We start from the raw sequence: 20328 nt of genomic DNA on the forward strand, positions 1-20328 counted from the left end.
AAAATTCAATTAAACATGAGTCGTATTTATTTATCATTGAGATATTAAATGTTTTGCAACATCGAGAGCAAGAATTTTTTTTTTTTGCAAATATATATATTAAATATTATCAAACTTATATTATTTCTTGCTATTAAATATCGTTCAATATTTCTAATGTATATTCAAATATGACATGCCAAAAATTTATCTACTATTATTTTGCAAAGTTTGAAAATTTGAAAGAAAAAAACTCCTCTACTTTTTAAAAATATCACTTCAGCATTTAAAATCAACAAAAATACTCACAAAATGCTTACGAAATTATAATTTTAGCATATAAACAAAGAGTATTAATAATGAAGATGGGGCTGAAAGAGCTAAGGAGCAATGTACTTAATAATTCATTTATATCTGATAATGTTCCTTCGTCGGAGGATGTTACACATTGAAAGAGGGGGCAAACTGTTTTTTTTTTAAATCTTGTAGAAATATTTATTGTTTCAGTCTGAATCGACGCCAAGATTGATAAATAGGCAGATTATCAAAGAAAACCATTCGTTCTTACAACTCAAGCACAGACATTTATGAGGAAGAAACCATCCCAAAAGTATAAACTCGACAGTTGATACTGATCTCGACAACAAGTTCATCAACAAGGCAGAAAGAGTTATTTTATTTCGCGATTATTCCCGAGTTGCCTTCAATTAGCTTTGACCGGTTGATTGGCAACAAAAGTTTCCACATATGCTTTCCTGAATATAAGATAACTTAACCATGTGAGAACCTAAACCAACAAGTGAAGAAACAAAGCAAAACGAAAGGCATTCAAGAATGGAAGACCTTGCAGGGAGATGATCATGGGGGCGATTGTAGGGAGTCCAAACTGGCTCACCGACAAAGAGGCGCATTGCCTGCGAGAGGAGAAGTTATAGAGATGACAATAAAGCGAGCATAGTGTACTTCTTAATAAACTGAAGAATGAAACATGCAACAATAATAATAAATCATAGAAACAACACTTAATAAACCAAATTTATATGGATAGTGAAAAATTCTGCCAGTGGACGAATTCACCGACTGTTCAAAAACTCTACCTCTACTGTGAAGTTAAACAATAAGCCGATATCATTATGCATTGTTGTTTACATACCGTAATAGAACTCTCTTGGGTAACACACTAGAACTTAGAGGTCACTTGGTATCACCCACTTAGAAGCTAGAAGTGGTTGGAATAGTCATTGAAAATAAGCAATTGATTTCTTTGTCAATTGTTCTCCAAGATTCCTTAGAAGCTCAGAGAGTGGGAAATTCTTGAAACAAAATAAATTTAAAAACTAATTCAAACCCTTGTACATGTCATCTCAACAAGCCAATTACCAAGCATGCCAATAACAACTAATGTACAAGCAAGAATAATCTTACCAAAACAGACATATATACACAAATAGGTGCATAGCTATTGGAGAAGTTAAGCCATCTTCTGCTTCAGCAAATGCACAAGAAGACAGCATATTTGGTGAACAAACTTAACAGACTGTGTAATACCTTGATATAATTGTCTGAGTCAAGGGTAAAACGATGATAGATTCCAGCAGGCAAGACAATCATGCCTCCTTTCTTCACTGCTATCCTTATCCAACGGTCATTTTTGTCTCTCACATCGAAATATCCTACCACAAGGATGAAAAAATTAAAATAAGATGAATAAGTAACATGTAACCAGCAAAATACCACATGCCCAATTACTATTCATATCGTACCACTCCCTTCAAGGCAATAACGTATTTCTTCATCAGTATGTAGGTGTTCTTCAAAGAAATGCTTCAGCTTAGCCTCATAATTTGGCAATTTCTCTGGGCACACATCACATATATCCTACACAAGGTTAAGGCAATTAGCTAGTTATCTTGATGCCAATAAAGTTAAGTTGTCAATAAGAGGAAAATAATGAGGCATCACAACAAACCACATAAGAATAACCCCTTGCTTCTCGGATCTTTTTCAAGTCTGCATCATTCTCATAATCATCAGGATTCAGGCGCCAACTAACTATTCCCAGTTCTAGAAAAAAAACAGAAAAAACAGCAAAATTTACTAAGTATTAGATACACTAAGGAAATGCTAAAGAAAAATGGGAAAATAGATTGAAATGAAAAATAGAACCTGCAAGCTTATCTAATGAAACAAATTCCTTTGGATCACAGTGATGGGGAAGTCTCTGATCTTCCTCACTGTCATCCATATACCAAGCATGAAGAACTTCCTCTTTGCCATCCTGCAATACATGAGTAAGAGAGATAAATTATTTACCGCTAGGTACTTGGTGATTTGTGACTATAAAACGGTTGAAGATACAAATAATAACATGACATGGATTGAAGATACCGAGACGATGTAAATTGACCGACACAAATTGGAAACACTACCTAACTTTGTTGACTAACATAGCGACAGAGACTGGCATGACTAACCTAACACACCTTCATACCTATCATGTTTAATTAATCTACTCAGTTGAAGCATGACAATTATCAGAGCAAATATGCCATCGATTCGACGAACAGACTTCTAGGAAAGTACTTCCTGCAGCGGACAGAGAATCTTCCGATCGTGCTCTATCTATGCACCCTCAGGATCAAGGATCATGAGAATAGTCGACAAAAACCCTAACAAAAAAATCGTCTACCAATGTTCGATCCAACGAAATAATGGGGAAACAAATTCGGATAATAGATCATCCAAATCATCGAGACCAGAAATCGATAGATCGCCCGATCTAAAATTACAACTTACAGCAAATAGCAACAGAGAAGCATCATCTACGTACCTGGAACGCGGTCTCCATCTCCCTCCGGTTCGAGCTTATCGCAATTCTGAAGCACTTGCAAAACGTGAGCTCGTCAAATAAAGAGGGAGCCTCGAAGCAATCGTTACGTTGGACCACTTTAGTTAACGTGTACCCATTTTTTCAAAGATGATTCCACTCGATCAGACGCTTCCTTTCTTTAACGCGTGGCACAACAACGATATCATTCCGCAGGAACACGTTTGATTAGAGGCATCGCGGAACATCAAGTCGATGCTCGCTCACCACGCCGCAAGTGTCCAATTCGGAGATTATTTTTTTATTTAAAAAATTACGAAATTTTGGTAAGCAACGAGAGATATTTTAACTTGAAGGAAATATTCTTTGTGCACCCTAAATTTAATTGAAAAACAAAATAAAAAATGTCCAATTTGGAGATGATTTATTTTATTGAAAAAATTACAAATGAGAGATATTTTAATTGAAGGAAACATTCATTGTGCACCCTAAAATTTATTCATAAAAATAATTTTTTAGGAAAGTAATGGTCCACAAACATCTTTTTCTCAATAAAAATGATTTTCAAATTGAACATGTTTTTGAATTTTTTTTTCCTTCACAATGTTGTCATTAAGAATATAGCCATTTTTATAGGTAGGTACATGGAAGAAGTATAGTAAAATTTGCATTTGCCAAATACATTTCAAAGAGGAATTCCACATTTCCACTATGGAAGAAATATTTTTTATCGTATTATATTAATCATGTCAAAAATATGTTTATATATTTTATAAAACTATTGTTATTATGAGATTGATGGAACTTTCTAAAGTTTTAATAAGTAATTATCATATTTTTAATTTACTACTTTAATCTTTTTTTTTAATCTCTGACATACTAAATAACGATGACCCATCAAATCATTCAACGGCCTTAATAAATTTTCAACTACAAAACTTAATCACGAAGAAAGGAATAAATTCCCCTTAGCAATAAAAAAAACGTTTATTCCTTTCACATTTTGGTAGCAAATATGGACCACAATAATTCATAATTAGATTTTACCATAAAAATCCCTTTTAATATTGTGCTATTTAGAATTTCTTTTTTATTTTTCGTATTTTTTTAGAATTATTTAATGGAAAAGGAATAAATATTTTTAGTTGGATGCGCGGAGACGCAGAAAAAATTTATGCGCCTAGAAATTCCATCAAATGACCGGGGGCATTTTAGTAAATGTATAATTTCCCACTGATTAACGTTTCGCCTCTATAAATACCGTCGCCCAAAGTCCCATTTCCGTCTCGTCTCTGGATAAGAACATTTGTCGTCGCGAACCCTAATTTTATTTCGAGAGCAGATCAAATGGCGGAGGGAGTGATCGCATGCCATACCGTCGATGAGTGGAAGCAGCAAATCCAGCGCTCCATCGAGTCCAAAAAGCTGGTAAATTGCTCGATCGAGTTTCCTCTATTTTATACGTATATTCTTTTTAATTTCTTTTTTTTGGTTGTTTGGGGTGGGGTGGGGGAATTTCTGCCTGGTTCGCGCTTGATTTTTCCTCGTTTTGTTGTTCGAAGCATTTCCGTTGGGTTTCTTGCAATTTATATTTGAAGGATGTTATGGATTCGAATCTGCCCTAATTTACAGTTAAACCGCATTGTTTAGGACCGATCTGTTATTGAGAAAAATTGCACCCCGTTTAAATGCTTGGCTTGATAATATTCCTGATCACAAGAACTTGCGAGGCCAACGATCTTATGATTCGGGTTATTGGTTCGCAGAGAGGGAGATACAAGAGAATTGTGGAAAACAAGATTGTATTAGGAAGAAGTAAAAATTAAGTGATTGATGAAATTTTAGCGTGCTTCATTGGGGGAAATGATCAATTGCAACAGGCAACAGCATGTGATGTTTTTCCTGTTGATGCTTTTTGAGAGCCTGGGTTTGTTTTGAACTGATTCATCACATGAAAAAAAAGGCACAACCTTTCTTTTCTGATTACTTGTTCATCATCTCAACAGAGATCGGGAGAGATTTTTAACAAAAAAAAAAACATGTTATTTGAACTCCTTACCTATCAGTTCAACTCTATGATGTCGGGATAGCAAAAAGATCTGGCTAATATTGTATCTTCATCCTTTAATTGGTAGTTTTCATTATAGAAGATAGGAGGGCGAGGAGGGAAAACTCAGAAAGTTACACATGGAGATCACATTTGTGTACATGTTTTTATTGCCTTCCATCCTTTCCTTTATACTTCCATCCAAGTAATCGAGACCCCTACTGTGGAATCTTTCTGTAGTTTATCTATCTAATATATAGCGACAGAAACTTTGAGTTTGATCAAATACTACGAATATTCATTTGTTAAAAACTCTCTATATTATCATACTATTTAATAGGTTAATTCCTTTTCTTTGCTGGTATTGCAAATTAAGTGGTTCTGTACTTGTTATCAGAAGTGATAGCAGTAAGTTCTATGAAACTACTCCATGTTGATTTTTGTTTTTGCTCCAATCTGCTAATGGAATGTAGGTGGTGGTTGATTTTACTGCTTCATGGTGTGGACCTTGCAGAGTTATGGCTCCCATCTTTGCTGAATTAGCGAAAAAATTCACCAATATTATTTTTCTGAAGGTGGATGTTGATGAGTTGGAGGTAGGCAGCATTTAGCTAAGACTAAACTTGTCGTCTTTCATTTGGTTGATGGTCCATTCCTTGGTCCTACATTTCTAATTTTGTCTTCGCTACAGACAGTCGCCCAGGAGTGGAAAGTAGAAGCAATGCCAACTTTCCTTTTCATCAAGGAGGGAAACGAAGTGGAGAAAATTGTTGGTGCCCAGAAAGAAGAATTGCCAAAGAAAGTTGAACTGCTCGCGGCGATTTAATAATTGGATCATCTTGCGGCCTTACATCTTATGGTGATATCTACATCCTTATGATTTCCAATAACTATATATGAAATCCTTTATGTTATGGGTTGTTGTTCCCTTTGTTTGCAAAACCTTCTGTGATTGTGTTATAAAATAAAGACTGCAAGCGTTTGAAGCTAAATGCCAGATCCATGACTTTTCTAATTTATATATACCTAGCATCATGCTATTCCGATCACATTTTGCAGTCGAAACTTAAGAACATATGTTCCCTCAAAAATAAAAAATATGCATCATGGAAGGGCTTATAAAGAAGTCTGATTATGATTAATATTTAGAACCCATAAAAAGTTAGCATTGAAATATGAAAGGTTTTTGCATATAAAATGCATCAACTAAATACAAGGGGTTCTTGTATATAAAATAAACTCGAGGGTAATCACAGTATTAAAATCTTGCTTCAAGGAAAATGTCTAGATGTTTATTAAGAGGTCTAAGAGATCTAAAGTCTTGATGTGAGGCCTTGTTGTAGGCTATACAACATTAGCTAAGACCTACACTATTGAGAGCCTAGAGATTATTACAGGCCAAATATATATCATCTTGTTTAAATTCAACTCTAGAACATTGCTGTCTATGTAAATTGAAAAATGTGCATTACATTTCAATGACAGTTTCAAAAGAATTGTCTAAGAAATTTACTTGCTGTGGGTTGGAATTATCCTGAACAGTTTCATAGGTTAATTTATAAGTGGAATGGTAAAACTGTTGTCTACTAAGTTGATGAGCCTACCTTTGCAAATGGGAAGTGAGAGGTCACTACATATTATTCAGTAAACCTAAACCTGAGAGTACTGGCTAAACAGACTAACCCTTTCGAACTAAAAATCCATTATATGGTAGTACAAAAGTTCAAGCCTTGGGCCTAGGGTTTAAAAGATTGTTTCGTGCTGAGGTTTAAGGATTTGGCCGGCCGGAATGGTACAATTAGTATTGTGTCTGCACTAACAAATAAACTAACTTCTATATCCCCGTTCCACTTAGTTTGTTTACCACCAGATACAACAAGCCTGTAATAATTTGAGAGGGAATTAAAATTCTAGAAAAAAAAATAATAAGCATCTCGATTAATGGTTATGCCATGCATTGGACAAAAGCATTAGTTCTTATAATTGACATCCTATGAAATCAATCTTATGAGTAATTTGTCTATATCTATATCTAGATAGACCTAGATGATTTTTTAATCTTATTTTTTATTTACTACTTTAACCCCTTTTTTTTATTATTCTCTGGCTGCGTGTGGGGCGTGCTAATTAAATAACTATAAATCATGTTCAACTACTAAACTTAATCACGAAGAAAGGTATAGTTCGTCCCCGGGACAATGGTGCAACGATAGGACATCCGGATTGTGATTCAGGGACTCGCGGTTCGATCTCCAGTTACGGATAGGAATTTTCCTCCAAATGAGGAACGCAATCAAAGGATGTTGGACATCTGGATTGGCCGTCATATGCGCTTCTCGATTTACTCTGGTGGTCGGTGGGAAATTTCCGTGGGATCGGACCGATCACCTCCAGGGATTGAGTCCATGAGATTGATTGGGATTTATCATTTTTTTTTTTTAAGAAAGGTATAGTTCGAAGAAATTCGGCAATAAAAAAGTGTTTATTCCTTTCACATTTTGGTACAGCTATGGACTACAAAAAATTATATTTTACTGATAAAAAATTATTTCTCTTAGCATTTGGCATGTGATTAGAAGCTTCAAGATTTGACTTTGCAGTCCTAATCAATTTTCCTTCTCCGTTTTTACTTCTATAAAAAAAATGGAGGATAATACTGCTATTTAATTAGAATTTTCTTTTTTTTTCTTTTTTTTTTTTTGGAATTAATTAATGGAAAAGGAAATAAAAAAAATTTATTTGGATGCGAGTTGACAGAAAACAATAATTTCCGCGCGTAGAATTTCCATCACATGAACATGGAAATGACGGGCGGCATTTTAGTTCATGTATAGTTTATTTCAAACTAGCGTTTCGCCTCTATAAATAACGTCGCCCAAAGTCCCATTTCCGTCTCGTCTCAGAACAAGAGCTTTTGCCGTCGCGAAGCCTAAGTTTATTTCGAGCGCAGAAATCAAATCGAAGCAGATCAAATGGCGGAGGGAGTAGTCATCGAATGCAAAAGCAAAGATGAGCTGGATCAGCAGATCCAGTCCAAAAAGCTGGTAAATTGCTTGATCCAGTTTCCTCTATTTTATACGTATATTCTTCTTTTTTTTTTTCTTTTCTTTTTGGTTGTTTGGGGTGGGGTGGGGGGAAATTTCTGCCTGGTTTGCGCTTAATTTTTCCTTGTTTGTTGTTCGAAGCATTTCCGTTGGGTTTTTTTTTTTTACAATTTATATTTGAAGGATGTTATGGATTCGAATCTGCCTTAATGTACAGTAAAACCGCCTTGTTTAGAACCGATCTTTTACTGATAAAAATGCTTGGCTTGATAATATACTTGATCACAAGTACTTGCGAAGCCAACGATCTTATGATTCGGGTAATTGGTGCGCAGAGAGGGAGACACAAGAGAATTGACTCAGAATCGTGGAAAATGATTGTGTTTTGAACTGATTCATCCCATGAAAAAAAACACAACCTTTTCTTTTCTGATTTCTTGTTCATCATCTCAGCAGAGATCGGGAGAGATTTTAAACAAAAAAAACACATGTTATTTGAACTCCTTACCTATCAATTCAACCCTATGAAGTCGGGATAGCAAAAAGAACTGGCTAATATTCTACCTTCATCCTTTAATTGGTAGTTCACATTATAGATTAAAAAAAATGATAATCCCAGTTTGTTGAAGTGTCTTATCCCGAGTGGTAAGCATGGAGACACCTGTTGCTTGAGGTTTCGAGTTCGAATCCTCTTAGCAACATATATTTGTTGATTGAGGTGTTGTGCGATTCATGTGTTAGCTCGGCTAAAGTGTTGTTTCGGCAGTATGCTCTTATCAACCTAGTGGTATCGTGCCTCCAAAAAATCCTTTAGGGGATTTTCTGATATGGGGCCGTTTCGGCAGTAGAAATTTTCCTCCAAATGGGGAACGCAATCAAAGGATGTTGGGCATCTGGATTAGCTACCGTATGCGCTTCCCGATTTACCCTGGTGGTCGGTGGGAAACTTCCGTGAGACCGGGCCGACCACCCCCAGAGATGTGGCTACTGGGATTATCACATTATAGATTAAGATAAGAGGGAGAGGAGCGAAAACTATACAATAGGTTAATTCCTTTTCTTTGTTGGTATTGCAAATTAAATGGTTCTGTACTTGTTATCTGAAGTTAGTTCTATGAAACTACTCCATGTTGATTTTTGTTTCGTCTCCAATCTGCTGATGGAATGCAGGTGGTGGTTGATTTTACTGCAACATGGTGCGGACCTTGCAAAGTGATTGCTCCCCACTTTGCTAAATTAGCTGAACAATTCACCAATATTATTTTTCTGAAGGTGGATGTTGATGAGTCGACGGTAGGCTGCAGCATTTAGCTAGATTAAATTAAACTCGTGTCTTTCATTTTGTTGATGATCCATTCCTGTGTCCTACATTTCTAATTTTGCCTTCGAAACAGGATCTCTCGCAGGAGTGGGCAATAAGAGGAATACCAACTTTCATTTTCATCAAGGAGGGAAAAGAAGTGGAGAGACTTGCGGGTGCCAATCCCGGGGAATTGACGAGGAAAGTTGAACTGCTCGCAGCAATTTGATGATCGCGATCGGATCATGTTGCTACATTTCCAGTTACGATCTATGAAATCCTTTATGCGTTGGGTTAATTGTTGTTCCCTTCTTGTTTGCAAAACCTTCTGTGATTGTGTTACAAAATAAAGATTGAAGTGTTTGAAGCTAAATGCCAGATCCATGGCTTTTCTTATTTATATATATGCCTATATATAAGCATCACGCTATTCCGACCACATTTCCTCATAAATCAAGAATAAATAGATTTTTTTTTTTTTTTTTGCCTTTGAAACATAACTGAGTTGAATTTTAACGAAGTCGAATAATACCCTCTTCTATCGTAATCAATTTTACCTTCTCATAGATGGTCATGGGATCGATCGTGTGTAGCCGTTAGGGTGGCGGATTTTATCTTTTACAGAAAAGAATAAATAAATTTTGCTTAATAAATAATAATAATAATAATAATGTGTAAATAGATTTGAAATTTATTTTTTTTAAAATTTTATATTAAGTAAATGAGAAAAAAATACCTAGACTCTCTTATAATAGTAAATAGGACATAGAGCGGAACTAAATAAAACTAATCTTAATCAGTATTAATCAATGAACTAAATAGGAAACAGTTCGCCGATAATAATTTGAATAAACACAAGCTCCCCAAAAAGCCTGAAAACGAGCCCAAGGAGCCTGAACGACCCGATCCGGTAGAGTGACGAGCGCGTGGCCTTTCAGCTCCGTATCCCCTCCTCCTCCTATCTCTATCCCTCCAGGAGTTGGTCCCTCTCTCTCTCTCTCTCTCTCTCTCTCTCTCTCTCTTCCTTTTCGCCGTTAGCCTTCGATGGCTCTCCGAGCCCTTTCCCCCTCCCGGTTCGTATATCCTAGCCTCGGCGTTCCTCGTCTCCCTCCACCAAGAACCCATTCCGCCAGATCACCAGGTTCTTCCGCTTTCCTCACTCTCTTTCCGATTTCGCAGCGCTACTTATAGTTTACTTGTGAAACGGGCGAATAAAGATTTGGCAAAATATCTTCTAGTAATAAAATTTGTCAGAAAACCCGAATTAGCACAGATAGCAGCTTACTGGCAGCACAAGAGTGTAGGTCAATGAATGAGTTATAACCAAAACACGAGTAAAAAGATGAGAATTCTTATATTGTGTGTGTATCTATATAGCCACCGGTCTAAGATATCCTCAGGACCTCAGAGAATCATAACCTTGTGTTTTTTTTCTTTCTATTTTATTAAGTAAATTCGGATTTGTTTCGTTATCTTAGCTTATTATGGTACTTTCAGAATGCTTGATTGGGATATAAGATCTGGCATATGAATTGGCTCATGTCGGCATTTAACAATAGATTAGTAGAATCGAGTTGAAATGATGGATTCATTACAAGTTGAAAAGTTCTTGATAAATTTAATAATTTTTAAAGTAAAGCAATGATATTCTTTAAAGTTCATGATGTATTAATTTAATACAATTACATCCTTTAATTAATTTACCAATTATAGTTCATGTTAATTGACAGGAAAAGAAGTGTCGTTCATTGGGGTAAAACTAACAGTCGGGTGTTTGGTAAAGTTGGAGCTTTTAAGCCCATGTACTTACATTTCGTCTTATTGGCTGGGATAACATCATTTGGTTGTGCCCAAGGGGATAACATGGAGATGACCTTCGAATTTTTTATGGAGACAGATAAACCCATTAAGTAAATCCTTAGTGGAGGGTGTTACTTCTCTCACAGTGGAAGCTAGTTCTCCCCACCTAACTATGCCCTCAAGAACACACCACAGTGCTCCCACCTAACTTGCTTACATGGGATATGCAATAAAGAGACACCAAATTATTAGAGACAAACCATGAAAGAGATAGTTATGTGATAAATTTTCACATAGTGCATCATGGAAGTAAGAGGTCTAAAATCCTGATGTGAGGCCTTATTGTAGGCTATACAACATTAGCTAAGAGCTACACTATTGAGAGCCAAGAGATTATTACAGGCCAAATATAATCTTGTTTAAATTCAACTTTAGAACATTACTAACTACGTAAATTGAAAAATGTGCATTACAGTTCAATGACAGTTTCAAAAGAATTGTCTTAGAAATTTACATGCTGTGGCACCTTTCCAGTACATTACCTAAGGAATAGTGGAGTTAAAAATACTCTTTCTTTTAAAAGTCTCATATCTGAATAGTTTCATAGGTTGGAATTATCCTGAATAGTTTCATAGGTCAATTTATAAGTGGAATGGTAAAACTGTTGCCTACTAAGTTGATGAGCCTACCTTTGCAAATGGGAAGTGAGAGGTCACTACATATTATTCAGTAAACCTAAACCTGAGAGTACTTGCTAAACAAACTCAGTGAAGATCCATAATGTTGCTGCCTTTCAACTAAGAAACCATTATATGGTAGTACAAAAGTTCAAGCCTTGGGCCTAGGGTTTAAAGGATTGTTTTGTGCTGAGGTTTCAGGATTTGGTCGGAATGGTACAATTTTAGTATTGTGTCTGCACTAGCATAAGCATACTGAGATCAACTCAAATAAATTAACTTCTATATCCATGTTCCACTTAGTTTATTTGCCACCTGATACAAGCCTATAATAATTTGAGAGGGAATTAAAATTTTAGAAAAAAATAATAAGCATCTTGGATAATGGTTATGCCATGCATTGGACAAAAACATTAGTTCTTATAACATCCTAATGAAATCAATATCATAGTTTTCTAAGACCTAGATTAGATAATGCTTCTAGGACATTCGATATTAGAATTGGTTCCATCATAATGTCCATAAATAACACTGGTTAACCACTTGGAACAGACTTGATTGGCACAACTGAAACAAAAAGAAAATGCTATAAGCTACAAATACCATTTTATTTCTCTAACTCTACTGTAACTCCCCTTCTCTTACTTTTAATAGTATTTCATTTCCTCCTCGTGATAAAAAAATGGATTTAGAGGATGAGTCAGTCACGGATATAGACAAACCTTTTGTCAGTTGGTACCATTCTTTCAATATAATAGTATTTATTGGTGCCAACAATATATCTATATCAGTCCACTAGTGATAAATTTCAGTCAGAACAAAATCTTTCTATCTCAGCCAATTCTAGATGATACAGTACAGAAAGATAAAATAAAGAAGAGATGAGTTTAAATGGTTATGCCCCTTTATTTGGGGTGCTTTCCGTAAGGCACAACATTCTACTCTTCCAAAGGGATGAGATGACCTATGAACTAATACATGAATACTTAATTAAAGGTAGCTACATGGGTATTCACTATGAACCATATGGGCCTATTTCTTAGGTAGATGCTTAGCTGGGGCTATGGATGGATCACTCATTTTAAAGGTATCAACTATACATATCCTTTACATTTTTGTCCTTTATTTTATCTTATCAACTTGTAGTTTACAATATTCTCCATGATGTACTAACTTAATTGTTATCATCTCTATAGTAGAGCAGCAATCTTAAAATGACAATTACCTTTTAGAATTTTCTTGTCTGTAGTTAGATATAGATCCAGATTCAGGTTGAAAGTAGTACATCATGATGTCAGAGCTCAAGCATCCAACATTGACACTGGGAGCTATGGTGAAGAAGGAATTCACAGTAATCTCATGGATGGTTCTACCCGTGAGACTCCATCTAAGTTGTGAGTTTTATCTTTTTAATATCATGTTGATCTATCTTTTGTTGTTTAGTCACTTCTAAGCTGCAATATATTTCTGCATCAAAATTAATTAAACCATTAGAATTACAGACAACACAGAACTTGCCTTCAACAAATTTCATGTTGATTTCTGAAAATATTGCACATGCTTAATACGTATCATGAATCTTGTATTTCCATATTTATCTTTTTGATGCTATTTTGGTTTGATATTTCTCTCCAGTTAGTGACCTAAATTGAGTAATGAAATATCAACAACAATCAGTCCTTTATCCCACTAAGTGGGGCCAATTGAGTAATGAAATATCTGGGAAAAAAATGTAAGGAGCTGTAGTTCTTGTCTACTTATATTTCACAAGGTAAATCAAACTTGTTGAATTCATGAATTGAAATTTTAGTACTAGTACTAATTTTACTTGGACAGTATGGTAAATATGCCGGATCATATGGAAACTAAATATGTGTTGACATGAGCTGAACTGTGATAACCTGGTGTATTTATTTCTTTGGCGGCATCTAGTTTTCTTTAGCATATTATTTTCTATCATTTGCAAATTAGATAGCTACTTTACCTAGTTACCATGTAATATTCCTTTACATAATCATTTATTTTGTTTCAATGTCATAGAATTGTTAATAAAGAAAAGTGAAAAAATGTCACTTGTAGCTACTTTATTGCCAACTTAAGGATTGCTAATTAGGGATATCCAACTTTATCTGATCCAATTTAAATATAGATCAGAATTTGGTGCAAAGCTAAAAAAAAGTCAGTCCACATTCTGCTCTAGAAATGCAAAGAACTTAAAAGACATTTTCAACTGACTGTAGATACACCTCGTTAGTGTAGTATCTGTTATGGACTTCCTAACATAGAGGATCTTGTATACCATACTTTTTTCACCACTTCATGTAGGTCTCAATACAAGGTGATAATTTGTAGACTGCAAAGCTTTCTCAACCTTGTTCATCAGACTGTGGAAAGTTTGTTTATATTTGTTCACATCACCTTCTCCAGATTTATGCATGTTAACAACTGACTAAATATGGTTTCATTAGACTTCAGAAAATAAAGAATAACTGTCTTCTTAAATGGCAGCCAAACACCTCTTTCAGGAATGAAGTATCCATTGTCTATTGCTGGTGTGCTACTTGTTTGTGCCATAGCATTTGTGCTTATTGTCTCCGTGAAGGGAGGACCTTCATCTTTTATAGCCACACTTGCAAAATCTGGATTTACAGCTGCATTCACATTGATATTTGTTTCTGAGATCGGAGACAAGGTGATATACTCACATTAACATGTTATTCTTTCCCTGTTTCAGTACACTACTGAGAACTAGGATATTGCCAGAAGCTACATTCTTACTTGCTACATTTTAGTTTGAAATCATTTTAATTTTTGGAAGTTGTTTCTAGATCTGTTTTTCTTGACTAGCTGTCGCTGATGCAACATGATTATTATGTTTTTTTTTAAATCTATCATCATCTAGTTAAGTATCATGTAACTTTTCAAATAGCTGTTATATCTGTTTTACTCTACTTTCTGTTGTTACTTGTTACTACGTGTTTAGTATTAATTTGTGTTTTCTAAATTTATCTACAAATGGTATTTTAGATGTATCTACTTTAGAGCTATTTTTCTCCTCTTCTTTGTACATCTCTCTAGATATGTTATTTTAGGTATATCCAAATAACAAAATAACTTTATCTACTGACTTTACGATTACATAGTAGGGAACTGGGTAACATGTTCAAGTATGCGTGAAAGTTAAAGGGCAGCGCGGTGCATGAAGCTCCCATCAGTGTGAGGCCCCTCCCAAGGAAGAGTCGGACTACATTGGATTTATTGTACACAACCTTATCTTGCATTTTGCAAGAGACTGCTTCTGCGACTCGAACCCGTGACCTTAAGGTCACATGGCAGCAACTTTATTGTTACGCCAAGGCTCCTCTTCATTAAGATTAAATCTTTGTCAAACATTGATTCCCACATGCTAATTACTTTGTACTTTTCTATCTATATTTTACTTATTGTAGTTACTTCTTTTAGTTTCCTTTTTAATTTCTTGTATTTTTAAAATCTTTTTAAGATTTAAGTCACTTCATTTATACTATAATTTTTTATTTGAAGCTTAATTAACCATTTCCTAAACCAAGCAAGAAGAATCTGAAATAATCTTGACTTCATAAATAGTATGGATTAGAAAAGGCACTAAGTGATAAATATTATTAGACATGACAGTAATGGTGCCTCTGGTTCATGGAACAGAATAAATTAAGAATAGAATAACTATTTCTAAAGAATAGAATGGACAAGGAAACAATAATTCCTTTGTTTGGTTCATGGAATGCATTATAGAGAATAATTATTCTTATATTTGATTAGAAATGTTATTAAGAATAGAATAATTATTCCAAGTCTTTGCTTGGAATGGAATGCAATATAGAGAATAATTATTCTTATATTTGGTTAGAAATGCTATTAAGGATACACAAGGAATAGTTTTCACAGTGAAAAAGAAAATCCCTATATAAATAGGTTTTTTACTTGTCTTACTGCATGATCACCTAATCAGTTAGTTATGCCCAACCGGTTAGTATGGCTCAACCGATTTGACTACCTTGATCACTTGATAGGTTTGTGTGGCCCTAATGCTCCAACTGGTGCAATTGACCCAACTAGTTAGGCTGCCTAGATTATCTCAACAGATCCATCTAGCCTATCTAACACATTGATTGGATTTGCCCTTCTGGCTCTACCACCTCAACAAGACCCAGCTAGTATATCCAACTCAACACCCTACCATCTTGACCACCTTGATCAGACAGATCGACCTGATTGCCCTGATCAATTAGATAGCCTGATCGATCCACTTGGCTCATTCGACTTGACTAACTCACTCGAACCGCTCAACACAACTGGTGTATCCGCCTCACTCAACTTGACTGACTCGTGATACAATGAGTCTGCTTCACTAGCTGGTACAATGTGGTTTTATTCTGACTTCCTTGGCTTTACAGACCCATTTGGTCCTTTTAACCTGTGTAGCCCACCTACGTGCTAGGCATGTCAGGTTCTACTAGTTCCTCAAGAGCTCTTTGCCCAACTGGTCCCTCAGGCCATCTCAATCGGTCAACTTCTTTTGGACCGACCAATGTATTCGATTAGATGACTAGACTGGTCCCTTTGGCCTGATTAGGCAATTTGGCTCGGTAAATCCTTTTGACCTTCTCGGTTGGTCCAATTGGCCCAATCAAATGTTTTTTTTTAATGGATGGAATAGATAAGATATTACCTTTTGCACTGAAGCAAGGAATAACTATTCCACAATAATAGGTATTCCAAGTTTTTTTTTTGGCAATCAAACATAGAAATATTTATGATTATGTTAAGATATTTGCACATTTATTTGAAAATTTTATTCCTGTTATCTGATCATCTTTTATGCATCTTTGTGTTGAGAAATTTAAATTATATTTATTTGTCTACTAAAGAAATGACAGGGGTTCTACTCTACCTTTGTGATTGCAGACATTTTTCATTGCTGCATTGTTGGCAATGCAATATGACAAAGCAATGGTATGTTTCTTAATCCATTTACCCTTTTTACATTCTTTTCTATGTTTGCAGTCTCCTTGCTAGGATGTTTTCTTTTGGCTGTGTTGTAGTATCTTATCTATGTTTTAAGATTTCTAATTCTAGTGTGCCTTCATATTTCCTGAAATTTCCTTACACTGCATATTTTGCAAAGATGTGAAATTATGAATTTTTTCCTTGATGATTTATATTTTTCTTGTTTTCTATAATGTCCTCTCTGTGAACAGGTTTTACTTGGTTCAATGGTTGCTCTATCTCTAATGACGATCTTATCTGTAATAATAGGACGGCTATTTAATTCTCTACCAGCACAGTTTCAGACAAGTAAGTCTTCTCTTTTTCTATGCACAAGGGTCTGAAATTATGCCGTCAGCAAAAACTGAGAAAATTTGGAGTGTCAGTATTGAAACACATATAGACAGTTTGGTTCCCCGATGTTTGTTCATTTATAGAACTTTAGAATTTATATAATTGTTTTCCTGTAGATAGTTAATAAGATTGATAACATGAAAAAACAATGAGTTGTTTATCTACCAAGATAGTTGTTACCATCCATCTTTTTTGTTATTATTGTCAGAGAATTATCCGCTTTGTATTAATTACAATTAATTCTTTAGCGCTTCCAATTGGAGAATACGCAGCAGTGGCACTCTTGACATTCTTTGGTCTGAGTTCTATAAGAAATGCTTGGGAAATTCCATCCAGCACTAACAGCAAAGAAAATTCTGAACTTGGTGAACTCGTTGAAGCTGAGGAGCTCGTTAAGGAAAAGGTTACATAGTTTGGGAAGCTTTTTTTTTTGCAATTGTTAATACATCTTACCTTCATCTTATCTTTGTCAAACTTGTGTAGAGATTTTCAGTGCTATGCTAATTGTTGGGTTAATACAATAATTAGTTCCAAGTCAATATTATGAATAAACGTGTTAATTCATAATTGAATGAAACTATGAATAATTATTGTTCTGATCTTCGTTTTTCATTAAAATTTATTAGGATTACTAAAGTGAAACTAAGAAAGTAGAACCAAGACAAATGTTTAATGCTGCCAGTTTGGAGATATTACTTTATATTCATCTTGATCAAAAGAAAAAGTTCTTGCCTTTCACAAATTGTTGAAATATTATTGATTGACATCATATTTGAGTGTGCCTTGTCTCTTGTCATAGTTCGTTCAGCAGGTTACTTAAAAGAGTAAACAGTTGGTTTAGTTCTAGGTCTTCTGGTCAAAAAACAACCCAAGATAATCAGGGAAAAGGCTTTGTTCATATGTTATTTTATATTTAGTTGTCCACCTCAAGTTTTATGTCAAAAGCTGTATTCTTCCTTCTCTCAGTACAATAAGTTTCCTAGACAACAATTGTAGCAACATCAAAGGCGTCCTAATACCATAAGTGCCCTAGTGGTTGGTGGATACTGGATACTATATGGTAGTAACCATTTTTTGTTGGAAAAAAGGAAGGTTTTTCCTATTTTATTAATGATATATTCGTATAGCAAGACATTCCAAATATCCTTCTTGAAAAACTCAAATTACAGTTTTGCAGCTCTGCATTTGTAAATAAACAGGCCTCATGACTTTGGTGTCATTTTCAGCAAGTATAAGTGTCACAAAATCTAACTGAAAATGAAGTATACTTTTATTTATCTGCATCATAATGTGCAAGACAAACTAGACATCCTTATCAGTTATCCCGATTAACATAATGATAAGTTGAACTAGTATGTGGCATAGTTAGAGCATCACTCATAGATTGGGTTGGACATTTAGATTGGCTTTGATGCAATTTTATTGGAGTAATTGGGACAGGATGTTGTGGACACATGAACAACAAATTTTCCTCTTCCTCTAAAGAGTCTATGCTATAATAACTCATAATTTAGATTGGCATGTTTATGTTGCTTTTCCTCTTCACCCCCTTCCTATCTTTCCATCCTCAGTTTTCATAACATTTTCTGTGTTTTGAAGCATGGAATACAATTGCTCTCAGGTTGCAAAGAAACTCACTAGTCCCTTTGAAGTTCTGTGGAAGTCTTTCAGCCTTGTCTTCTTCGCGGTAAGATTTCTCTTGAAGATCTCTCCTCTGTTTTGTTAACTCCATGAACAAATTTGCTAAAATGTTAAATTGTCCATTTAGGAATGGGGTGATCGATCAATGTTGGCTACGATCGCTCTTGGGGCTGCACAGGTATGGTTGATGAATCTATCTGTGGTCGTCTTGTATGTACATTATATCTACATTACCTCTCCAAATTCCTACATTTTCAGTCCCCTTGGGGAGTAGCCGGTGGAGCCATTGCTGGACACTTTTTTGCTACATCTATTGCAGTTCTAGGTGGAGCCTTTCTAGCCAACTACATTTCAGAAAAACTGGTACGCCCTCGAGCACTCACCATGGCAAATGTTGTCAGGTTTTCTAAAATGTGCCATGAGTTTTAGTAGGTTTTTAGACTTAAGGGTGCACTTTTTTTTTTTTTGCCATTTTTCGTCTTCCCTAAATATCCATGTCAAGTAATATCCATTTAATTTGTTTTCATACACCAAATGAATTGGAAAACTAAGACTATATTTGTGTTCTTGGAAACATGAGAATTTGAAATTCTTTCAATTTTGAAATGTTTTGGTCTATCTAGTTTTAACCAAGATTACTAGATAGAGTGAAACATTTCGAAATAAAAACATGAGTAAGGGTTAGGAATTTAAATGTGCTCTTATTTTTTTTAATTTTTAATTTTTTTTTTTAGTTCAATGTTAGGAATTTTTTAAATGTGCTAAATGAATCAAAATATTTCAAAATTAAAAATTTAGATGTGTTCCTAGAATTCTGATTAAAATTGTTAGCTAGATCAAAAACCATATTCGAATTCTTTGCACTTACACTCATACAAATAGCATCTTATTATTATTTTTTATTTAAAGTCTATTTGATCCATCAAATAACGAAGTATTTAGGGAACAGAAAGCACAAAGGTGCCTCTTTTGGTTGCTATAAATGTTTGCTCGAAACGATATATTTAACGACTGTTTATTTGCAGGTTGGATATCTAGGTGGTGTCTTGTTTCTCATCTTCGCCGGTGCCACGCTACTTGGGGTTTTCTAGTTGCTTGAATTACTGAAATCTGTTCATGATACAGCAGCCGAATAAGTGGATTGTTAGTGCGAGTACGAATTCTTCATCCAAGAACTCCACTGTTCATGCTAGCCGCATCGCATTGGGTTACATCAAGAATAAACTCATTTGTTGCTAAAATTTTCTCAAGCACTAACTAACCCATGAATTTATGTGAACAGAGCTTGGTGCTATTGTTTTGGCTTGTGAAATTATTAGGATAAAGATTAAACATCATCTGTGAGTTTCTTTTTGGTTTGTAATATGGTTGATATTTCCCTGTTATTTAAGATCCCTTTCGATTTCCTTCTTTCTCATCTCGAATAATGAGGGAAAATTATATAGAAATTGTTTTCTACCTATATTTAATAGGAATTGTTATATGAAATAAAAAAGTGAGCGATACGATTCAAAAAAGCTGTCAATTTTTTTTATAATCATAATTTATTTTAAAAAAAACACATTTAAATTTCTAAAACACTGAAGCATCACTTTGAAACTTGAATGAATAAAAAAGAATATTTTTAAACAAAA

General features: G+C 34.8%; 4 protein-coding genes across 4 annotated transcripts; 3 read left to right on the forward strand and 1 right to left on the reverse strand.

Moving 5' to 3' along the window:
* Positions 1-504: 504 nt before the first annotated feature.
* On the reverse strand, positions 505-2851 carry LOC141840495 (acireductone dioxygenase 2-like). Its single transcript, XM_074728496.1, has 7 exons — positions 2810-2851; positions 2146-2257; positions 1949-2043; positions 1743-1857; positions 1528-1652; positions 823-893; positions 505-734 (listed from the first exon to the last, which is right to left on the reverse strand). The coding sequence occupies exons 1-7, from the start codon at positions 2825-2827 to the stop codon at positions 683-685; spliced, it is 588 nt and encodes a 195-aa protein (XP_074584597.1). The 5' UTR covers positions 2828-2851; the 3' UTR covers positions 505-682.
* Positions 2852-4095: 1244 nt separating this feature from the next.
* On the forward strand, positions 4096-5845 carry LOC141839268 (thioredoxin H-type-like). Its single transcript, XM_074726981.1, has 3 exons — positions 4096-4234; positions 5327-5449; positions 5545-5845. Exons 1-3 carry the CDS (start codon positions 4154-4156, stop codon positions 5677-5679), a joined length of 339 nt encoding a protein of 112 aa, XP_074583082.1. The 5' UTR covers positions 4096-4153; the 3' UTR covers positions 5680-5845.
* A 1751-nt stretch (positions 5846-7596) lies between these two features.
* Positions 7597-9636, forward strand: LOC141842251 (thioredoxin H-type-like). Its single transcript, XM_074730468.1, has 3 exons — positions 7597-7897; positions 9068-9190; positions 9292-9636. Exons 1-3 carry the CDS (start codon positions 7826-7828, stop codon positions 9424-9426), a joined length of 330 nt encoding a protein of 109 aa, XP_074586569.1. The 5' UTR covers positions 7597-7825; the 3' UTR covers positions 9427-9636.
* A 565-nt stretch (positions 9637-10201) lies between these two features.
* On the forward strand, positions 10202-20079 carry LOC141840680 (GDT1-like protein 2, chloroplastic). Its single transcript, XM_074728729.1, has 10 exons — positions 10202-10338; positions 12924-13068; positions 14183-14366; positions 16619-16666; positions 16912-17008; positions 17302-17456; positions 18675-18740; positions 18822-18872; positions 18953-19057; positions 19720-20079. Exons 1-10 carry the CDS (start codon positions 10242-10244, stop codon positions 19783-19785), a joined length of 1014 nt encoding a protein of 337 aa, XP_074584830.1. The 5' UTR covers positions 10202-10241; the 3' UTR covers positions 19786-20079.
* The last annotated feature ends 249 nt before the right edge of the window (positions 20080-20328 follow it).

Source organism: Curcuma longa, chromosome 11, assembly GCF_044706935.1.
Source record: "Curcuma longa cultivar G26 ecotype Majalengka, Jawa Barat chromosome 11, ITB_CL_G26_1.1, whole genome shotgun sequence".
NCBI classification, from domain to species: Eukaryota; Viridiplantae; Streptophyta; class Magnoliopsida; order Zingiberales; family Zingiberaceae; genus Curcuma; species Curcuma longa.

Bases quoted from the DNA above. Each gene is read 5' to 3' on its own strand.
- LOC141840495 (XM_074728496.1), bottom strand. The intron at 2,044-2,145 runs GTTCTATTTTTC...TTTTTTTTCTAG, and splicing joins TTCATTAGATAAGCTTGCAG to AACTGGGAATAGTTAGTTGG. The intron at 1,653-1,742 runs GTACGATATGAA...TCCTTGTGGTAG, and splicing joins TTATTGCCTTGAAGGGAGTG to GATATTTCGATGTGAGAGAC.
- LOC141839268 (XM_074726981.1), top strand. From the start codon at position 4,154: ATGGCGGAGGGAGTGATCGCATGCCATACCGTCGATGAGTGGAAGCAG. The intron at 4,235-5,326 runs GTAAATTGCTCG...AATGGAATGTAG, and splicing joins CCATCGAGTCCAAAAAGCTG to GTGGTGGTTGATTTTACTGC. The intron at 5,450-5,544 runs GTAGGCAGCATT...TCTTCGCTACAG, and splicing joins TGGATGTTGATGAGTTGGAG to ACAGTCGCCCAGGAGTGGAA.
- LOC141842251 (XM_074730468.1), top strand. From the start codon at position 7,826: ATGGCGGAGGGAGTAGTCATCGAATGCAAAAGCAAAGATGAGCTGGAT. The intron at 7,898-9,067 runs GTAAATTGCTTG...GATGGAATGCAG, and splicing joins AGATCCAGTCCAAAAAGCTG to GTGGTGGTTGATTTTACTGC. The intron at 9,191-9,291 runs GTAGGCTGCAGC...CCTTCGAAACAG, and splicing joins TGGATGTTGATGAGTCGACG to GATCTCTCGCAGGAGTGGGC.
- LOC141840680 (XM_074728729.1), top strand. From the start codon at position 10,242: ATGGCTCTCCGAGCCCTTTCCCCCTCCCGGTTCGTATATCCTAGCCTC. The intron at 14,367-16,618 runs GTGATATACTCA...TTGTGATTGCAG, and splicing joins TTTCTGAGATCGGAGACAAG to ACATTTTTCATTGCTGCATT. The intron at 16,667-16,911 runs GTATGTTTCTTA...CTCTGTGAACAG, and splicing joins TGCAATATGACAAAGCAATG to GTTTTACTTGGTTCAATGGT.